This window comes from Cuculus canorus, chromosome 2, assembly GCF_017976375.1.
Source record: "Cuculus canorus isolate bCucCan1 chromosome 2, bCucCan1.pri, whole genome shotgun sequence".
NCBI classification, from domain to species: Eukaryota; Metazoa; Chordata; class Aves; order Cuculiformes; family Cuculidae; genus Cuculus; species Cuculus canorus.
Genome location: NC_071402.1, coordinates 18,048,337 through 18,066,017, shown reverse-complemented (window position 1 = coordinate 18,066,017; position 17,681 = coordinate 18,048,337). Strand labels below are relative to the sequence as shown.

Genomic DNA, 17,681 nt, shown 5'->3' with positions numbered 1-17,681 from the left:
CAGTGCAGAAAACATTAAAAAAGTTTAGGGAAATAAAAAGATGCCATTGGTACAAATAGCAAAGTCTCAAACACAGAATATCAACAGAATATAAAACATTAGGGGAACAAATATCTACCAGAGAAAGAAGACAGTAAGATCAAGAATCACACAGCATCACTGGGGTAGGAAGGGACATCTTGAGATCATCTTGTGTAAGCCATCTGTCCAAGCAGGTTGCCCAGGAATTTGTTTGGTTGTGTTTTAGTGTCTCCACAGAAAGAAACTTCACTAAAAAGCCAGGCTTGCTTATCTTCATTCCTACCTCATCAAGAATACATCGGCATGGATAAAGGTTCCTCTACATTAGGAATTAAATAATGTAAGACATGAAACAGAAGAATACCAGATGCAAAAGTGAAAACAGCCGATGACGTCATATGATGTATTAATTCAATAAGTATATCTCTCTTATTTATACAGACACACAATGAGTTGCTTATGACTTAAGCATATGGTGGAATATCACAGAAATTTCAAAACATAAGTTACATTGTTCCAATTAGGCCCTAGCCTAATTTCTATAAAATATTTCTATAATGATAAAGTTTACCATGCTGGTTAAAACATATTTCAGGTGGAGTTTTACCAGCAGAAAAAAAACCATGGCACTATCCATATTTCAGAAGTAAACATAACTCCTAGTTGCTTTGATGTACAGTTGACTCATTGACTGACAACGAGGTAATGGAAATAGTATGGCTATCATACCATAAGACCTAAATGACTTGGCTGAGCACTTTTTTTCCTTCTTTTAATATAGCTAAATGCTACAGCATAAAAAGCTAAAGTAAACTTTAGACACTTAAACAAGGAAGAACTATGTGGAAATACAGATACAAATTTAGCTTTGCTTATGGTAGGCATGCAGTTATTATTGGTGTACTTCATCCAGCTTCACTTTGTTAAACTTTTTTTTACACGATATAAGAAATTACCGAGAAACTAAAAGGAATGCTTTATGTCTTCAAAAAATGCCTAGTTCAAAAAATGATGTAACAACTTTTCTTAGTACGATCAGATTTAAAAGAAAAGAAATGAAAACCACTGAATATATTTTTCTCTAACCTGGCAAAGACATAAAAAAGCCAGCAGCTGAAGCCAATGTCAAACACATTCACAGCGCAACTATTTTTCCTATTTTTTACAAACAATGGTCAGTAACTATTAGAACAAAATATAAAAATAAAATATAGGGCTTTTTTAACACTTAGCACTTTTAAGTGGAGATTGTAGAAGACAGGCTAAATTTTTGAAATCAGCACAGAAAAACAATTAAATGCAGATGTCTGTCATCTATAGGAAGAGCCACTAGATTGTCAACCAGTTCTTTCTGGCACTAATCCCTGCATCCATGAAATGCATGTTGAATCCTAAAAAATTACAGAAGTTGCTTGTCTTATCCAAAATGATGCCTTTATTACTGACCACAGAAACTAGTTCTTAAAAATGTGTGAAATTATCTCTTCTGTGCTTTAATGAGAACCAATGACATCCTCAGTACTGTGTAGATTCTGTAGAAAACTGGCCTATCAAGACAATCAAGAGCAATTCCTCTGAGACAGAGATATTCAAGTTAAAATTCTCATTAAATCTGGATTTGAACATCACACCTCTACTTGCACACTGTGAACCAATGGAAAATACACAACGTGGATATCAGACACTAAACAAAAGAGGGTTGGAGGGTTGCACCACAGAGCAGCATAGTCTTTTCCCTTTGTACCACACAACTGGCTGGAGCAACACATTCCTGTGTTCCAAAGTGTAGCAGAGATACTCATACACATAGAAGAATGAATGATTTCCCTAAGCAAGGGTTCCCATTGATGCAGCTGTACTATTTGTTGTACTACTCTAGATCTAGGCTGATATGGCACTGAGCTGAACTGTGTAGATATCCATGTAGTGATTTGTGTGTAAAGCAAGAGTCTGAGCCAAACTCTATTGACTTTCAGGATACCATGTTGAGAAGAATGCATTAAGATGTGCTATTGATTATATATGCCAAGATATCCAGAATAACATGGACATGTGGGGTTTTTAGTGTGTTTTACGTAATTTTTATATTAAATAAATAAATAAAATCCATATAAAAATGCAACATTTCTGGTAAATCTTATGAGAAATGCAACAAGAGGTGGGTTTGATTTTTTAATTTGAAGTACAGGTATGTATGCATGTAAAAATATTTTATTGATGACAGTTCTTCATACAGAGGTGTGTATAAAATCACAATTTATGTAGTTACTTTCTTTCAAAACCTAAATGTTGCCCTCAGAGATGAGCATACACTTCAGGGACCTCACTACATCGGTCTGACTGTTAGCCACCTGCTGTTTCCAGTAAATTAAACTGTGAAATAGTGATTCACATCACAGCATTTTAACCTCTCCATGCTTTGGAACCATGCCTCCAAACTGAACATTGGTTGTTTAATTTGTCCAACAGAAGACATCACACTCCCTGTTAACAGAGGATGTACTGATGATTTAAAGCAATAAATGGCTAAAACCCCATTAGGAACTAAGAAGAATAGATAAGGATCAATATTTTTAATCCTGGATAATTAATGCTATTAAAATTACAAAAGATGATTAGTAATCGGAAATATTTCATACTGATCTTATTAGATTAATCTGTGTTACTTATAAAACTCCCTGGCTTCATAAATCTTCAATTTACAACAGTTAATAAAACAGAAAGCTAAATGCTGGTGTCTTAAAATGTAAAGGTAACGTTTTCATTGTGATGTGAGCAAACATTACTTCTTCTCTTTTACACTCCCTCACTCCAAAAAACTGTAAACAAAGTAGGCCCACTAAAGAATGCTGGCTTTTATATAAGACACAAAGAAAATGTTAATTAAAATATGTATTTATAAGAAAATTTAGTGTTTAATATATTGACAAATATATATAAAAGTTTAGCTAGAAGGCAAATGAAAAAATTTAGATGATATATCAGTATTCTGTCTTCTTGGAATCAAATATCCTACACTCCGAGGAAATCTGGTGCTTCATTTAAAAGGCCAGGTCTTCATGTAGATTTTCCAGATTTTAGCAGATTGCAAGTAAACATTCCATAGAATAATAATTTTTATTTACTTTGCTATGTAAAAAAATCATTACTGACAAAATTTCAATTCCATGTCACCAAAAGAATTTTACCTTTGTGCACAATGTTTGGCTGGAAAGTAGTATAATGTAAATTATGTAGTAAAAAGCCAAATATATTAGCTTTAAAATATCTTGTATCAGAGGTTAGTATCTATTAACTTCTTACATGATGCCTTTTACTGATTTTAGTGGTAATTATAATGTTATCTGAGCTCCCTGAGAGTCTTGGCTATTCTGATATATCTGATTTGGAAAGTTCACAAATATTCAGATGTAAAAACTGATAAAAGATAATAGAACACTAATTCACTCATGATAAATTAAGACTGATCTTTAAAGTATTGCACTTACAAAGAATGTAATGACTTGGAAGATAACCAAAGCAAACTACACGTAAGCGTGATCAGGTGAAAGAAAATAGGCTCCACAGCTGTGTCAGTGTACTTTAGTCCTAACTTTTAATACCCATCCTAGCATAACACAGACAACACATTTTAGGCTTCCGGAGTTACAAGAAAAGCTAATGATACACAATCATTTCAATTATTTTTTTTTCTTTTTTTTTTTTTTTTTGGCAAGATATGTTGAGAAATACCTGATTAGGAACCATGAAAAAAAATGTACAAGTACTAATACAGTTAGTATAAAATATTATTTTCATTTGCAAATGAACTTTAATTCACAATTTTTTCAGCTACTTAAGAATTCAGAATTTCTCAGCGTCCTCATCAACACTACTTGCAACTTATGAAGGTTGTTTCCCTTCATAAATGCAGGACAAATTCAATAATACAATAATTTACTTCTGCACACTCAAAAGCACACATATGCACATGCTCATGCACAATTTTGTAAATAGTGCATACAAGAACATATTGTTCACTAATGTTTGTTACAACCATTTACTTTTTTGTCTATTCCTGATATACTTAATGGATATTATTTCTCTGGGTATTTACACCTCATTTTATATTTACACTTTTGTCTTCTTCATTTAAACTACTAGATTTTGTACTTGCCTGAAGCAAATTTTATGTTGATGAGGTGTTCGTGTTCACTTTGATTTATCAGCATCATTTTAACTTACACTTCTAACCTCTAAAAAGCCTGCATCCCCCACAGTTCAGTGTCATAATTTTTCATTCCACTATCTAAGATATAGCAAAAATGTAACCAAGCCAGGAACTAAGCCACCTAAGATGCAACATAAGAGGACTTGCAGAAACTAACTAGTAACAATGCTTTGTATGCATTTTCCCAACTAAATACAACACATATTTAGAGAATGTGAGTCTTCTTCTTTTCTTTCTAGTTTGTAATGAAAAAGTAGTTAGTAAAAAAAAGTAGTTTTTGCATTAAGCAGTTTTTAATCGCTTGTTCCATCATTTTTTTCCAGGTTTCAGAGCTATCTTACTGTTTCCCAGGTGTCCCTGTCCTTTCCCTCTGTCATTTTTCTCTCTGTTTTACACTGACAACCTGTTTTTCCTTGTTTTCTTTTTCACTTCTAATGTATTTATAAGCTATTTTCATCACTGTCTTTTATGTCCTGTGGTATTTCAAAGTCATTAAGTGTGATAGCATCCTACTCCTGATTTTTTTTAGGATTAGTAGTAGACTTCAGTTGAGAGTGTTTGTTCCTAGATCTTTTTTAATAGACAATATATACACACATTCTCTTGAATTACCCAAATGGTTTCCAGTCTCAACACCATGCCCGCAACTCCTGTCATGAATTAAGAGCCATTCAAATTTCTGTCACGTTTCAGAATACAGCTAAAGTAAAATCAGAGGTCAGAAACACAAGATATGTTGCAAAGTACTATGGAACCCACTTTGTAAACTGAACTAGGCAATTGCAACCAGCAGGTTCGTTTTCACCTTTTTCCTGTATTAGCAACAAGCTTTGCAAAAAGTAAGAGAAATAGTCATGCTAAACAGTTTAAATTACTTTGATTTGCATTAGTTTTTAAAGAGCAACAGACCACTGAAATCACAAGTTTAGGGATTTGAGCTCTATTTCTGTGTATTGAGTCTTTCAAGAACAGAATAGTATACAGTGTTGCTCTTCTTCACAGTTTTGGGGACTCTGTGTCCAAAGTCACCAAAGCAAATGGAATGGCAGCATTCCTATGTATGTCTATAAATGCCTAATGCATAGACTATGGCAATAATTTCCAGAACATTTATTAAAGCTTTATTTTCATGTTTAGAAAAATTCTCAGTATAAGCATAACTTTCACCTACTTAGTTTATATTGATTAACAGGTTTGTGGAAGGTCTTGTTAGCAAATTCATTTGTAATACAAAACTGAATGAAAAAATAATTCTCTAAGGACTGTTAGCCTTTGCTGCTGTGATAATTATCTCTCATTTCTCTCCCACAGGAGCTGAACTCTGCTTTTAATTGCACTCAACACTGTAGTACTTCCTTAATTCCATCATTTTAAAGAAACTCTCCTTTATTGTACCTAACACTCTGGAAAAGAAAAAAACAAACCAAAACAAAACAACTAAAACTCACATTCCAAAAAAGGCAAAACATAAGCAAGAAAAAAATGCCTGCATTTTGGCATTGAATCTCAAATTTTGTAATTTATATAGAATTGGAAAGTTTTGCTACAAAGTCGGAAACTTGTGTGCAAGATAGGTTGGGTTGTGGCTTGTGGGTTTTTTTGTGAAAGACACAGTTTCAGCTACTAAATAGAAACTAACCCTCATTGCAACAGTCCTTCGCCTTACTCTTAACTTCACTTAGGACCTGCAGACTGGTATGTTCTCAGCAAACAGAGATTACGGTAGAAGTTTATACTCAGACATAAAAAACAAGGGGAAAAAAGTTGTGTGGCAGTGCAATATATTCACATGAAATATGTCAGACCCTGTATTATATTCTACAAAGATGAAAGAATATATACTATATGGTAGGTAGTTTTTCTGCTGATTCAACTATGCCAGTCTTATACTGCAAGTTTGGGTACAGAAAAGGCTGACAGGGAGATGTGAAGACTTCAGCAGCTTATTTACTGGTTCCAAAAAGTCTGCTTAGCCAAAAAATAAAACTAGAAGTTTGCTTAATTGAGATATATAAGTATCTTCATTAGCAAGCTTTTTAGTAGAGAGGAGAAAAACGCAAAAAGTATTCTTCATTGGCTGAAAACCAAAAACAGATAAAAATCATGTTACAAGAATTGCTCACTTCTTAACATTAGTTACCATTAAACATTAGATAATGCCAGTTGAAATAGTAGATTTCATATTTGCTGAAGCCTTAAGTAATGTCTTGGAAGCTGTAGGTTTTCCTATTACAAGCCTTAAATGAAAGCAGAATAGTGTTATAATAAAATCCAAAAAGTTCTGAAGTTCAGCCTCCAGACTGTTTTACAGATGCAAGATTAGTATTCTTGATACTTCTTACTTATGATCATTTCTTTGGGTTACATAAATCATGAAAAAAAATGTCTTCCTGGCATGACTGGAGTTGCAATATCCTGTATAGTACCCATCATATCCTTGATGGTATCTAAGAACGCATGTACTGATGTGTTAGGTCAGAAATACATTGAGACTAATATTTTATTTCTGACAATGACCAGTAACAGTTAATTCACCAGGAGTGTCAGAAACTATGATTATGCAGAATGACATTCATCCCTTCATAGATCATCACAGTTTGCAGCATTTTTATGGACTGTAGGCTTCTTGAAAGGAGCCCTTCAAGCAGGCTTTTATGTTTAATGCCCTTTGATAAATTTTCATTTTATGAATTTCTGATCAATTTTTCAATCTATTTATATTTTTTCTATCTGTTTCTCCACAACTTAATTTTGTATTCTACAGAAAATTTCTACCTTTTAAATCTTCTGCCTGATAAATCATTGAGCATTTTAAAAATGAAGAATAAATATTCTTTATTTGTCTGACATATAATATCCATAATTTATTAATGCTTTGTATCTTTTCTCACTTATTTCAAGATTTAAAACATTAGCCTATATTATTCCTCTCCTTACAGATTTATTTCCATATCCGTTTCCTTCCGTTTTCTCTTTTCTCTAGGGTTTCTTGCGTTATTATATCTATCTTACTATATGGTATCAAAATATTAACTTAGTTCAGGAATTAGTAAGCAGAGATCACATCAGGGACTCAGAACATATGACAATGAAGTGTGAAGTTTTAATTATTCTGGAATGACAATTGAAACAATTACATGGTTTGGGTTTGGGCTGTTTTTTTTCAGATGTGGGTTGTTTTAGGTTTTATGTTTTCCCTGCCCTGTTTTGAGATCTATGTTATCTTCTGCTTTATGTGTAACACCCTTTTCTTCACCATGCAACTCAGGCAGCATAAAATACACCTGTTTCAGCCTTACTTGTGAGATTGCGAGTTCAGTCACCAATGTTTCAGTCAAGACAAGTGCCATCAGTCTTCTCACTACTCTAGCAATTGCCATCCAGAGACAGTAGTAAATGAGCACATCAAAACAAGTGCAGTATTCTGCTAGAGTAAGCACAGTGAAAGTGTTCCCTGTTAAATCATAAAGCCGTCTTCCTATCTGTCTTTTTTTCCAGAAAATGCTGAGTCAGAGACTCCAAATTTTTTTGCATTTCTTTTTTTTTTTTTTATTACTGATCATGTTTTTTAAGTATTCATTAGTAAAATGCCTTAGTTCTGGACTGTTATTTGTCTTGGTTTTACTAAAGAGAGATGCCAAGAAGCAATACTTGAGGCACTCTGAGCTGCTCCATCCGAAGGGGATCACGGAAGCACAAACACAGTAGTCAATAAGGCTTTGCCCAAGTGGGATGGTATAAAAACCTGAATACTGTTCAACTACATAAGGATGCATAAGAATTATTTTTCAATTTGTATTTGAATGTTAATAAGATTTGGGGAAATAAAATAATATAATCCTATCTCTGTTCAGAAAAATGTATGTAATAAGCCCATTCAACGCATAACTGCTCATTTGAAAACTGGTGGTGGATATCTGTCTAAATACAGATGAAAATAACTTCATAAATATTCATCAATATAATGAAAAAATGTATCTTCAGATAAGATTTACAATTGTTCGCTTTTGTAGTACTCATGAACATAGGAAAGGTAGGAAATTAGGAAGTTTCAGAAATGTTTCTGTAAGACAAGTGTGTTTAACTAGCAGGACGTGATAATTTTTGCAAAAAGAGTGAAATACTGCCTCCTTAACATTGTATACATTAGTAAGAATAAAATATTTGATACCATCACAGCAATACAACAAATTAATCATAGAATCATAGAATCACCAGGTTGGAAAGGACCCACCGGATCATCGAGTCCAGCCATTCCTAAAACTCCCTAAACCATGCCCCTAAGCACCTCGTCCACCCGTCCCTTAAACACCTCCAGAGAAGGCAACACAACCACCTCCCTGGGCAGTCTGTTCCAGTGCCCAATGACCCTTTCTGTGAATTATTTTTTTCTGACGTCCAGCCTGAACCACCCCTGGGGGAGCTTGAGGCCATTCCCTCTTGTCCTGTCCCCTGTCACTTGGGAGAAGAGGCCAGCTCCCTCCTCTCCACAACCTCCTTTCAGGTAGTTGTAGAGAGTAATAAGGTCTCCCCTCAGCCTCCTCTTCTCCAGGCTAAACAACCCCAGCTCTCTCAGCCACTCCTCATAAGACTTGTTCTCCAGCCCCCTCACCGGCTTCGTTGCTCTTCTCTGGACACACTCCAGAGCCTCAACATCCTTCTGAACTGAACACAGTATTCAAGGTGCAGTCTCACCAGTGCCAAGTTCAGAGGGAAAATAACCTCCCTGGACCTGCTGGTCACACCGTTTCTGATACAAGCCAAGATGCCATTGGCCTTTCACCTGGGCACACTGCTGGCTCATGTTCAGTTGGCTGTCAACCAGCACCCCCAGGTCCTTCTCCTCCAGGCAGCTTTCTAGCCACTCTTCCAATAGTCTGTAGCACTGCATAGGGTTGTTGTGCCCCAAGTGCAGGACCCAGCACTTGGCCTTGTTAAACCTCATGCCATTGGCCTCGGCCCAGCGATTAAATTAATGATACAGAACAAAAATATAAAAGAAACAAGCTAACTCTGTGAAGTCTCTGCCTAGAGGAAAGGTCATGCCTCTCCCTATGCATGATGAAGGAAAAAGACCACAAGAAATGTTTGGACTCAAAGAGATGCTTGGGTAATAAATTCTTGTGCGATAATTCCAACTGTAAACAATGATTTGCAAATAGGGTAAAAATGGAAAACTTTTTCCTCCATGATGACAATAAGGCACTGAGGAATGTTGCCCACGCAGGATGTGCAGTATCCATCTCTAGAGGTTTTCAAGACCACTCTGGATAAAGCTCTGAGGAACCTTGTGTCACTTCAGAGCTGAGCCTGTTTTCAGCAGTAGGTTGGACTAGACTGCTCCTGAGTTCCATTCCACAGTGAACTTTTGCGATTATAATATTCTATCACTCAGTCTTGTGTTTTCTTACAACTTAGTTATGTAGACCTATGCATAGCATACTGAATTCCAGGATTAAAGTCATGATTTATACCTTTGGTCGATTTGTATTTCCACGGATATGAAATTCTCCCTTTACTAAGGACTGAGTCTATTTATTGTAAATGTCACAAAATCAGACTTCAAGGTCTTTACTGGTAAGTAACAGAATGAAGACTTTCATCATGTAATTCATGGCTACATGTGTCTATTCTGCTTGAAACTTTGAGACATGCTTGTGCGCTAAACTTTGAAGCACAACCTGAGAAATGAATGCAGAAAGAAAATCACTAGAACAGGGTACCATGGAAGGCCCTTCTGTTTCTTCAGAAACACACAAGAACAAATAGTACGAAATCACAAGGAAGAGCCTCCATCTCAAATGTTAAACATGTGATCTCATATCTTTTCCTGTCTCAGATTCAAACCTTTTTTTATGTTTCAGTAAGAATTTTGAGACTACCAGATGTAAAGTTAGTTTCAAAGTCCTTTTCAAATGATAATTACCAAATGAAATCACACAAGAGAGCAATGAAAAATGTGAAAAATGTGCCATTAACCTCCACAATCACTGTAACAAATTCCCCTACTAACAGGACCATTTGGCCTGACCCTACCCACATTACCAAATGCACTGTGCTTCTTGGACTGCTCTGAATGACCTCGTGGAAATGCTACAGATGAAATGCTAATCCACCACATACAAAATCAAACCACAGAGTAAAACACTAAAGGGCAGAAATAGCTGTTTTCTATAAAAAACTTTTGAAAGCAAATCACTTCATTTCTGTTCTCAGTCCTTCAGAAAAAAGAGGATGAAATCTATACTGCATGGATTATCAAAGACACAAACTAATTTGAAGTGATTTTTCTAGTAAACAATTGGTGGACATTGGGTGTTTTTTCCCTACATTTTAATCTCTGTTTATGAGAACCTCTGCTGTCTTGACAGTTTTGTTTTTTTCTCCAACACATTATTATTTTCATTGGTACTTGTACTACTGAGATACGGTTTTCTATCCATGTTCTGCCACATTTATGTGAGGCAGAAGTTTACCTCTGTAGTCTTAAATATGAGCATCATTTGATCAAGTACAGAGATTGAAAATAAACCTGAATTATTCAGACACTGGATGTCTGTGTAATTCAGACAACTGCTTTGCTTTAATGATATGATTGAGAATTTGTTGTGTTAATGCATGCGCCTGTTGGAGGTTAATCGTCAACAACAGTATAGTTAATTTTTAAATGCTTCCTGAAGGCTAATTTCTATTGTAACTGAATTGGTATTTAAAAATTACCACATAGATGTCTAATATGAATTAACTACATTTTCCCTCTCAAAAAAACTACAAAATAAACCCCTTTTCCATAATAATTATCATCTGTCTGCTCATGCTCTCTTCGCTTTTAATTAGCACTTGTCAATGTGGTCTTTACTGATATTTCTTACAAGTTCTGCAAAGCAATGAGTGTTTAACATTTTTTTCTCTCATATCACTAGTAAGATGGTATTAAGCATCAAGAAATAGTAATTTTCACCATCATTAAACCGGAAATGACAGCAAAGCCATGGAAAATGGCATGTAAGATGACACATGTGTTCTAGACAAAGTATTATTGAGGAATATGAGAGTGAGAGACTTCCTATTCCAGGTATTACATGTGGCTTACAGTGCTAAAACCAATTGATCCCAGGGCATCAGGCCGTAAATGTAGTGATGCTACCGAATGCTCCTCTAGAGTGAACGGGCAGCATTGATGTTGGGTAGCACCAGGACAAAATTTCATCTGGGCTCTTCTCCACTTTTCTAAGATTTTTTTTTTTTTTTTTTTTTTTTTGTTCTTACTGCTTAAAATGTCTGAGCTAATGTGCTGTTGTCATGTGTATTGTAAATATCCAGAGTGATGCTTTTACAATGCAGTATAAGGGCTAGAAATATGTGAATATGTGTGATGCTATCAAAATGCATAGTGTCATGTCTGAATAGTGATCAATGACTACATTACGAATAATGAAGATAAGCCCAACATATTTTTGTTCATACTGCCATATGAGATGGAATTCAGGACATATTGATCCCATAACTAAGTCTGATTCAGTCTCAAGGAAAGAGGAACCTTGAGGGAAAGAGATGCTCACATAACATTGATAAGCAGGTATGCAGGGCTTGAAAGTGATGCGCTAAGTTACATCCAAGTGACACAACCCACACGACAATAAGCTTCATTACTTCAGAGAACTGATTAAAAATGGTGGAAAGGAAGAGGATTTATATATATAAGGATGAATGCAAGCAAAAGAATGTTTCTGTAGGGGTAAGTTAGATTGATCCATTGATTAAGGTTATCTTATGGTATACAGGATTGTGTGGATAACAAGGAACTTTAGGATAACAGGATCTTTGGGCAAATACTGGTTCAAGAAGTACCTAAATTACTAAGTAAAAAAGATAGGAGCCTACACAAGGAGGAAGAGCACACCATCCTGGTATTTTTCTTCTGCTCTCTTCCTAAGCAACTGCTGTTGCCTCTATCAGACACTGGACTCTATATATAAGCATTTACTGATCCAAAATGGCTATTCTTATTGATGTTTGGATACTACTGTAATACCACTATGTATCATTAACAAAACTTTATAAATTTAATATTTTGTCTGTGAAATGTATTTAGCCTACAGGTAAATTACACTTAGTTTATTTAACATAAAGTTTATTGTCTCTGAATAAAGTGTGTTCATTAAATTGCTCTTATCTGTGCTATAGAGAAAACTAAAAAAATTCAGTTCACAATACAAGAAAATTGAATGGAAACATTTTATATCCATTGAGAAGTTCATCAGTAATGCTCCCAGATCAAGGATAGATCCAAATTAATAAGAAGCAAGTAACTAGTTACTTAGAATAAACACTGATTTGCAACCCAAGCAAAGACACTCATTTTTGTGTTCTTATTCTGTCTCATCTATACAATCTGCAATGGAGACTTAAGCTAACACCTTATCTTGAAGGAGTTTATTATAAGGATCAAAAGAGTTTTAAGTATCTCAGACAAAAACTTCTAAAACTATAATTTTTTTTGTTGCATCTAAGGTTAATAGATATTTCACAAAATGTAACTTCATTCTCAACCTTTTCAAAATGAATGCAAAGGGAGTTTTTCTTTATTTGGGGAAAAGATGTACAAATTCACTGTTGCAAGAGAAATTACTTTTGTTATCCGTTCTTCTCTAACAGCTATCTATTATAACACAATTGGTATAATGCACAAAATATGCAATATCAATAAAATATTTAAATATATGTCATGAGAGAAATAAAATCCACATAGTTTCAACAATATAATTTTCATTCAGTATCTATCATTTTATGTTGTATCTAGATTTATAGAAAAATAAATAATTCGTCTAAATTAGAAACAGTGATGATCTAAACAGCATAATACTCCATTTACTATGGAAAATTCTAAGCCTCCATTACAGTTTAAGAAAATTAAGTAGGAAGCATTTTCAAAGAATCACAAGATTATTTAGATTGGTAAAGATGGCTGAATCCACCATATTTCAAATATATCTTTGATAACGGAGTACTTAGATGTCCTATTTTGTATGAACATGGCAGCAGTAGGTCAAATGTTAGAACATTACACAAAGATTTTCTTAGAAGCACGCTTTACCCAGCAAGAACAGAGTTGAAACCTTTGGGACCTACAAAAGTGAAATACATCTTCCCTACAACATTCGAGACAATGATACACTCTCAAACACCTTCATATTAATGCATACATTCATGGTAAAAAATAAAAAGAAATGTGCATAATTTCTTTGAAAAGAAATTGAGATCCTTATTCAGACTATAGCAGTAGTTGTCTGAATTAAGAGCACATACTTTACAACAACTGTTATTTTCTATACCTTTCCACTTCATCCACCAAAAATTTATTGGTTAATTCTAAAGTAATTCAATTAGTCTTATACCTTTGCTGATTTTTTTTTTTTTTTGGTAATAACTAAGTTCTCTAAACATGTAGGAGGAGAAATTGCTTTTCAATGACAGCTGAATTAATCTGTTAATCAGGAAGAGGAGATACAGATTTAATGTCTTTGCATAGGACCATGTGTTTTCTGCACAGTGATCATTACATATTCCATTAAAAATGACCAAGAGCAAAATAAGAGCAGAAGCATTCAAACTAAAGTATCCTAGAGGTAAGCATTACAAAATTCTTATGTGTTCAGATACTCTCAGAATATTTATCTCTAACTTCCTTATACTGGATTAATTATCCCATAATGACATTGCTACTTATCTCACCAATGAATGTCTCAAACTCTAATTTTTGGCTGGGGCAAAGAGAAATGTTTCACTAGATTTCATCCATTTTCAGATTTTTGGTTTGCTAATAAAAAAATGGGGAAAACATTTTGCAAAGACTAATCATTTTGTCTCAGTTTCAATTCCAAAATGAAAAAAAAAAAAACCTCCTTGAGCCAGTCAACTCAGGTTACCAAACATCAGAATCACCTCTTGACATCTGACAATAAAAACCCAGATGGGCATCTGTGTATTTTGTTTTCCACTACTTAAACGAAAACGGTCTATCAAAATTTTCTTAAAGAAAACATTTGGTAAAATTGAAATATTAAAATGACCGAGTGGAAGACTATGGAAAGTTAGCGCTTCAGGAAGAACTCTAAGTCTTGTTTTGTGGATAAACCCATATTATCTCTTTGATGTGTATTCCAGCTTGTCGCTTTACTTAGAACCAAAAAGAAGGGATATGTTTTTACACAGCAGGTGTGCAGAAGAAGAAAAATGTGAGGCTATGTTAAATCAATAGGTGTAATAGTCACATAAAGGAACAAAATGTCTAAGAAAGGATTTTATACTGCTATTTGCTTGCCAGATCAACCAATATGTTTTTAGTAATTTTACAAGTTGTGTACTATTTGTTTTCCACAAAGAAAAATCAAGAGCCTGGTTTTAGTTTTAGAAGTATATGGCTATGCAGAAGTATAAACTAAGATATCTCCAACTAAACCTCAAGTTATAGTCTAAGACGATGTAAAGCATTACCACTGCAAATCTAATTAACAAATCTTTGTTAATTAGGCTTTCCAAATCTATTTTTCCTAACATATGGGGGGATACTTTTGCATAATTGATACATCAGTCTAATTTAGGGAATATAAATGACAAGATAAAAAAAGAATATGCTCTCAACCTGCTTCTCTGCATGAGTAATTATTAAATTAGCATTGTAATTTTTTTATATTGTGTAAAGAGATAATGACAGTTCCTATATATAAATTAACCTTACTTGCAGAAAAGAATATTAAATTGTTTGAAGCTTATGACTCAATAAATAAAATACATTCAATAATAACTGAATGCACATTTAGCTATTGAAGTGATTCATACTGTCTGTATGGTGTAACCTCACTAATAAGTATTATAAATTATTATTAAAAATTTTTTTAGCTGACAGCTAGTTCAAAAGATTTCAGTTTAACTGCTTGAAATCCTCAACGGCAATTAAGTAATATTCTAATACAGGTAATTAACCACGTAGGAGGCAATATGAATTAACTCAAATTATGAAATAGTATTTGCTAAAGCTGGGACTTAGTGTATAGTCTTCTACTATACCCTGAAGTAGTAAGGAATATTACCTATAAGCACCACTTGTTGAAACTGAGACTGATGTTTTTGAAGCAATGTGATTATCTGATTTGGGATATTTTCCTATTATAAAGTCAAAAATAATTTAGTTTCTTTGTTCTGTGCTGTGTTTTGTCAATCTGAATTGATAATAAGAAAACAAGTGTCTACTGACTTTTATGTGGCTAGCCAGCCTCTTGTACTACCTGTTCTTCAAATGCCTCTGTTGTACAGAAGTGTTATAAGGGTTTATGAACCAGTTAAGAGCTTAAGAGAACATCATGTACTGGAGAACATCATTGTTTTTTATGGTTTTAGATATGTCTTCTATTTTGTGAACCAATAGCATATTTAAGCCAATATAACAAACACAAGGATTTGTCATACTCTTATGTTTCTTGAGTAGTGTGATCCTATGTCACCATAAAGCTACCAGGCCAGAAAAACACAGAATATAATGCTTTTTCCTACTTAACCGAACCTGATCTTGAAAGAAGTTTTTTGCTATTTTATTTCTTCTACTCATTTTATACAGTGTGTCTACACTGAGATTAAGAATTGCAGAAGGCAGCCTAGCAAGAACACTGCCACTGCTGCTAAATCGACAAACAACAAACAAATCCTCTCTAAAGGTAGTACATTTGTAGTAAAACCCAAATGAAAAAGTGCTGTGGCTACTCAGCTCAAGCTATTGTATCTCACAGATTAGAATGGAAATTTCTAGAAGGATGTAACAACAACCACACCTGCGGCACATTATGTAGAGAGACCACATATACGTTATCTGTACAGAAACTCCTCCAGACAGAATCTGTGACCAACAGGCGAGACCAATGCTGCCGCCCCCAGCTCTGTGCTGAAAGGACTCCATGCCATTTACTTTCTGACATTATGAAACTCCCTAAAGGCTCCATCAGTCCTTACCAGGACACTAGTCGATTCCTTACTGTTTCTAAATATATGCATTATTAATACAATAATGGTTAGAATGGAGACCTACAGATAATGAGGTGAATGAGCCTACAGTGTTTTTCATCTCAATATTACATTGTTGGAATATATTTGGAAATTATTTTACGGCTGCAATTAGAATACATTTAGGTCATAGTAACAACCATGACCTATTTTTGTTGTTGTTTTCGGTAAGACTATCTATTGATAAATGGAAAAGTAATGAAAGTTGTCCTTCTACATCTCATCACCTTTTTTTTAGTGATGTTAAAATTGTAATAATTGACTTACCATATTGTAGGTGGTTCAGAACCTTCGACTTCCAAATAATCGTATTTTTCTTCCATTTGGAAATCTGTAAATATGAGTGAGATAGTATCCCCAGGCTCTGCCACAACTGTCCATGTGCAATCTGCGTTATTATGATATTCATTAGGAAAGTTGGGGCTCGAGATGATACCACTAGATCCTCTCATAGTTCCTCCACATGCATCCTCAGCTGTTAAAAAATAATAATAAAAAAATATAAATGTCATTAAAATCATCCCTTAGAAACATATACTTTCTTGTTGAGAACAGAAGTTTACTATCTTTCAGGTGAACAATCGCTTAAGGTTTTTAAACATGGTTAGATTTGGAATGCAAAGTAACTGCTTCTGATTTCAATTACTTAAAAATTATTGTACTAGTGCCAGCATATATTTTTACAATGTACTATTTGTTATTTTGTTTCACTCACTTCACAATAGCACGCATACTTGTCATTATTTCCTCTTTTGCTTTAACAAAAAAAGTTTTCATAAAGTAAATTGAGTTTAATCCCTGTCATATGCAGTCTGTTTCATGGTGTGCAACAGTCACATTATAATGAGAAAAGAAACATGACCATCTTATACTAATTCTATTATCATATTTTATTTTAGTGAACATTCAGTGGTGTTTAAATTTGTGCTCCAACAATTCTTCCACATTCTAAACAACTGATCTCTTCAAAATTAAGATGTTTGCATCAAAATCATTTTAATGAGCATCAATTTTAATTACATCAAGTATTTCAAATGCCACCATAGGAATACATTTTTTACACTATGTGAATTATTGTGAAATTATTTGAACAATTATAAAAAATAATTATTTACTGGGTGTGAACACCTAAAATAGTAGAAGGCTCACAGGAGATGGGTGGGCAAAGGTGATGTGCCACTGATGTTTAAGGAATAATGTAGGGTGTGACTAAGCACAGCTGTTGCAATGAACCTGACTTTTATCTCAAAACAACGAGGACCAGAGGGTGGCCTTTGTTTTCGATAAGCAGCTATCTACATTTGAGTGTATTGACTGGTGCTGGAAAAGTTTCTCCCCAAGTTCCTTAAGAGCATGAATGTCTCCCGGAGTTATCTAGACAAGTATGGGGGGA

General features: G+C 34.3%; 1 protein-coding gene across 3 annotated transcripts in view; it reads right to left on the bottom strand.

Annotated features, from left to right (window-relative positions):
* The window catches only part of CSMD3 (CUB and Sushi multiple domains 3), a 610,540-nt gene that overhangs the window by 404,995 nt on the left and 187,864 nt on the right, over positions 1-17,681 (bottom strand). For all 3 annotated transcript variants that reach the window (XM_054060149.1, XM_054060147.1, XM_054060148.1), the window contains exon 5: positions 16,556-16,763. In XM_054060149.1, the coding sequence (XP_053916124.1) occupies positions 16,556-16,763 (208 nt within the window). The remainder of the gene's footprint in view (positions 1-16,555; positions 16,764-17,681) is intronic.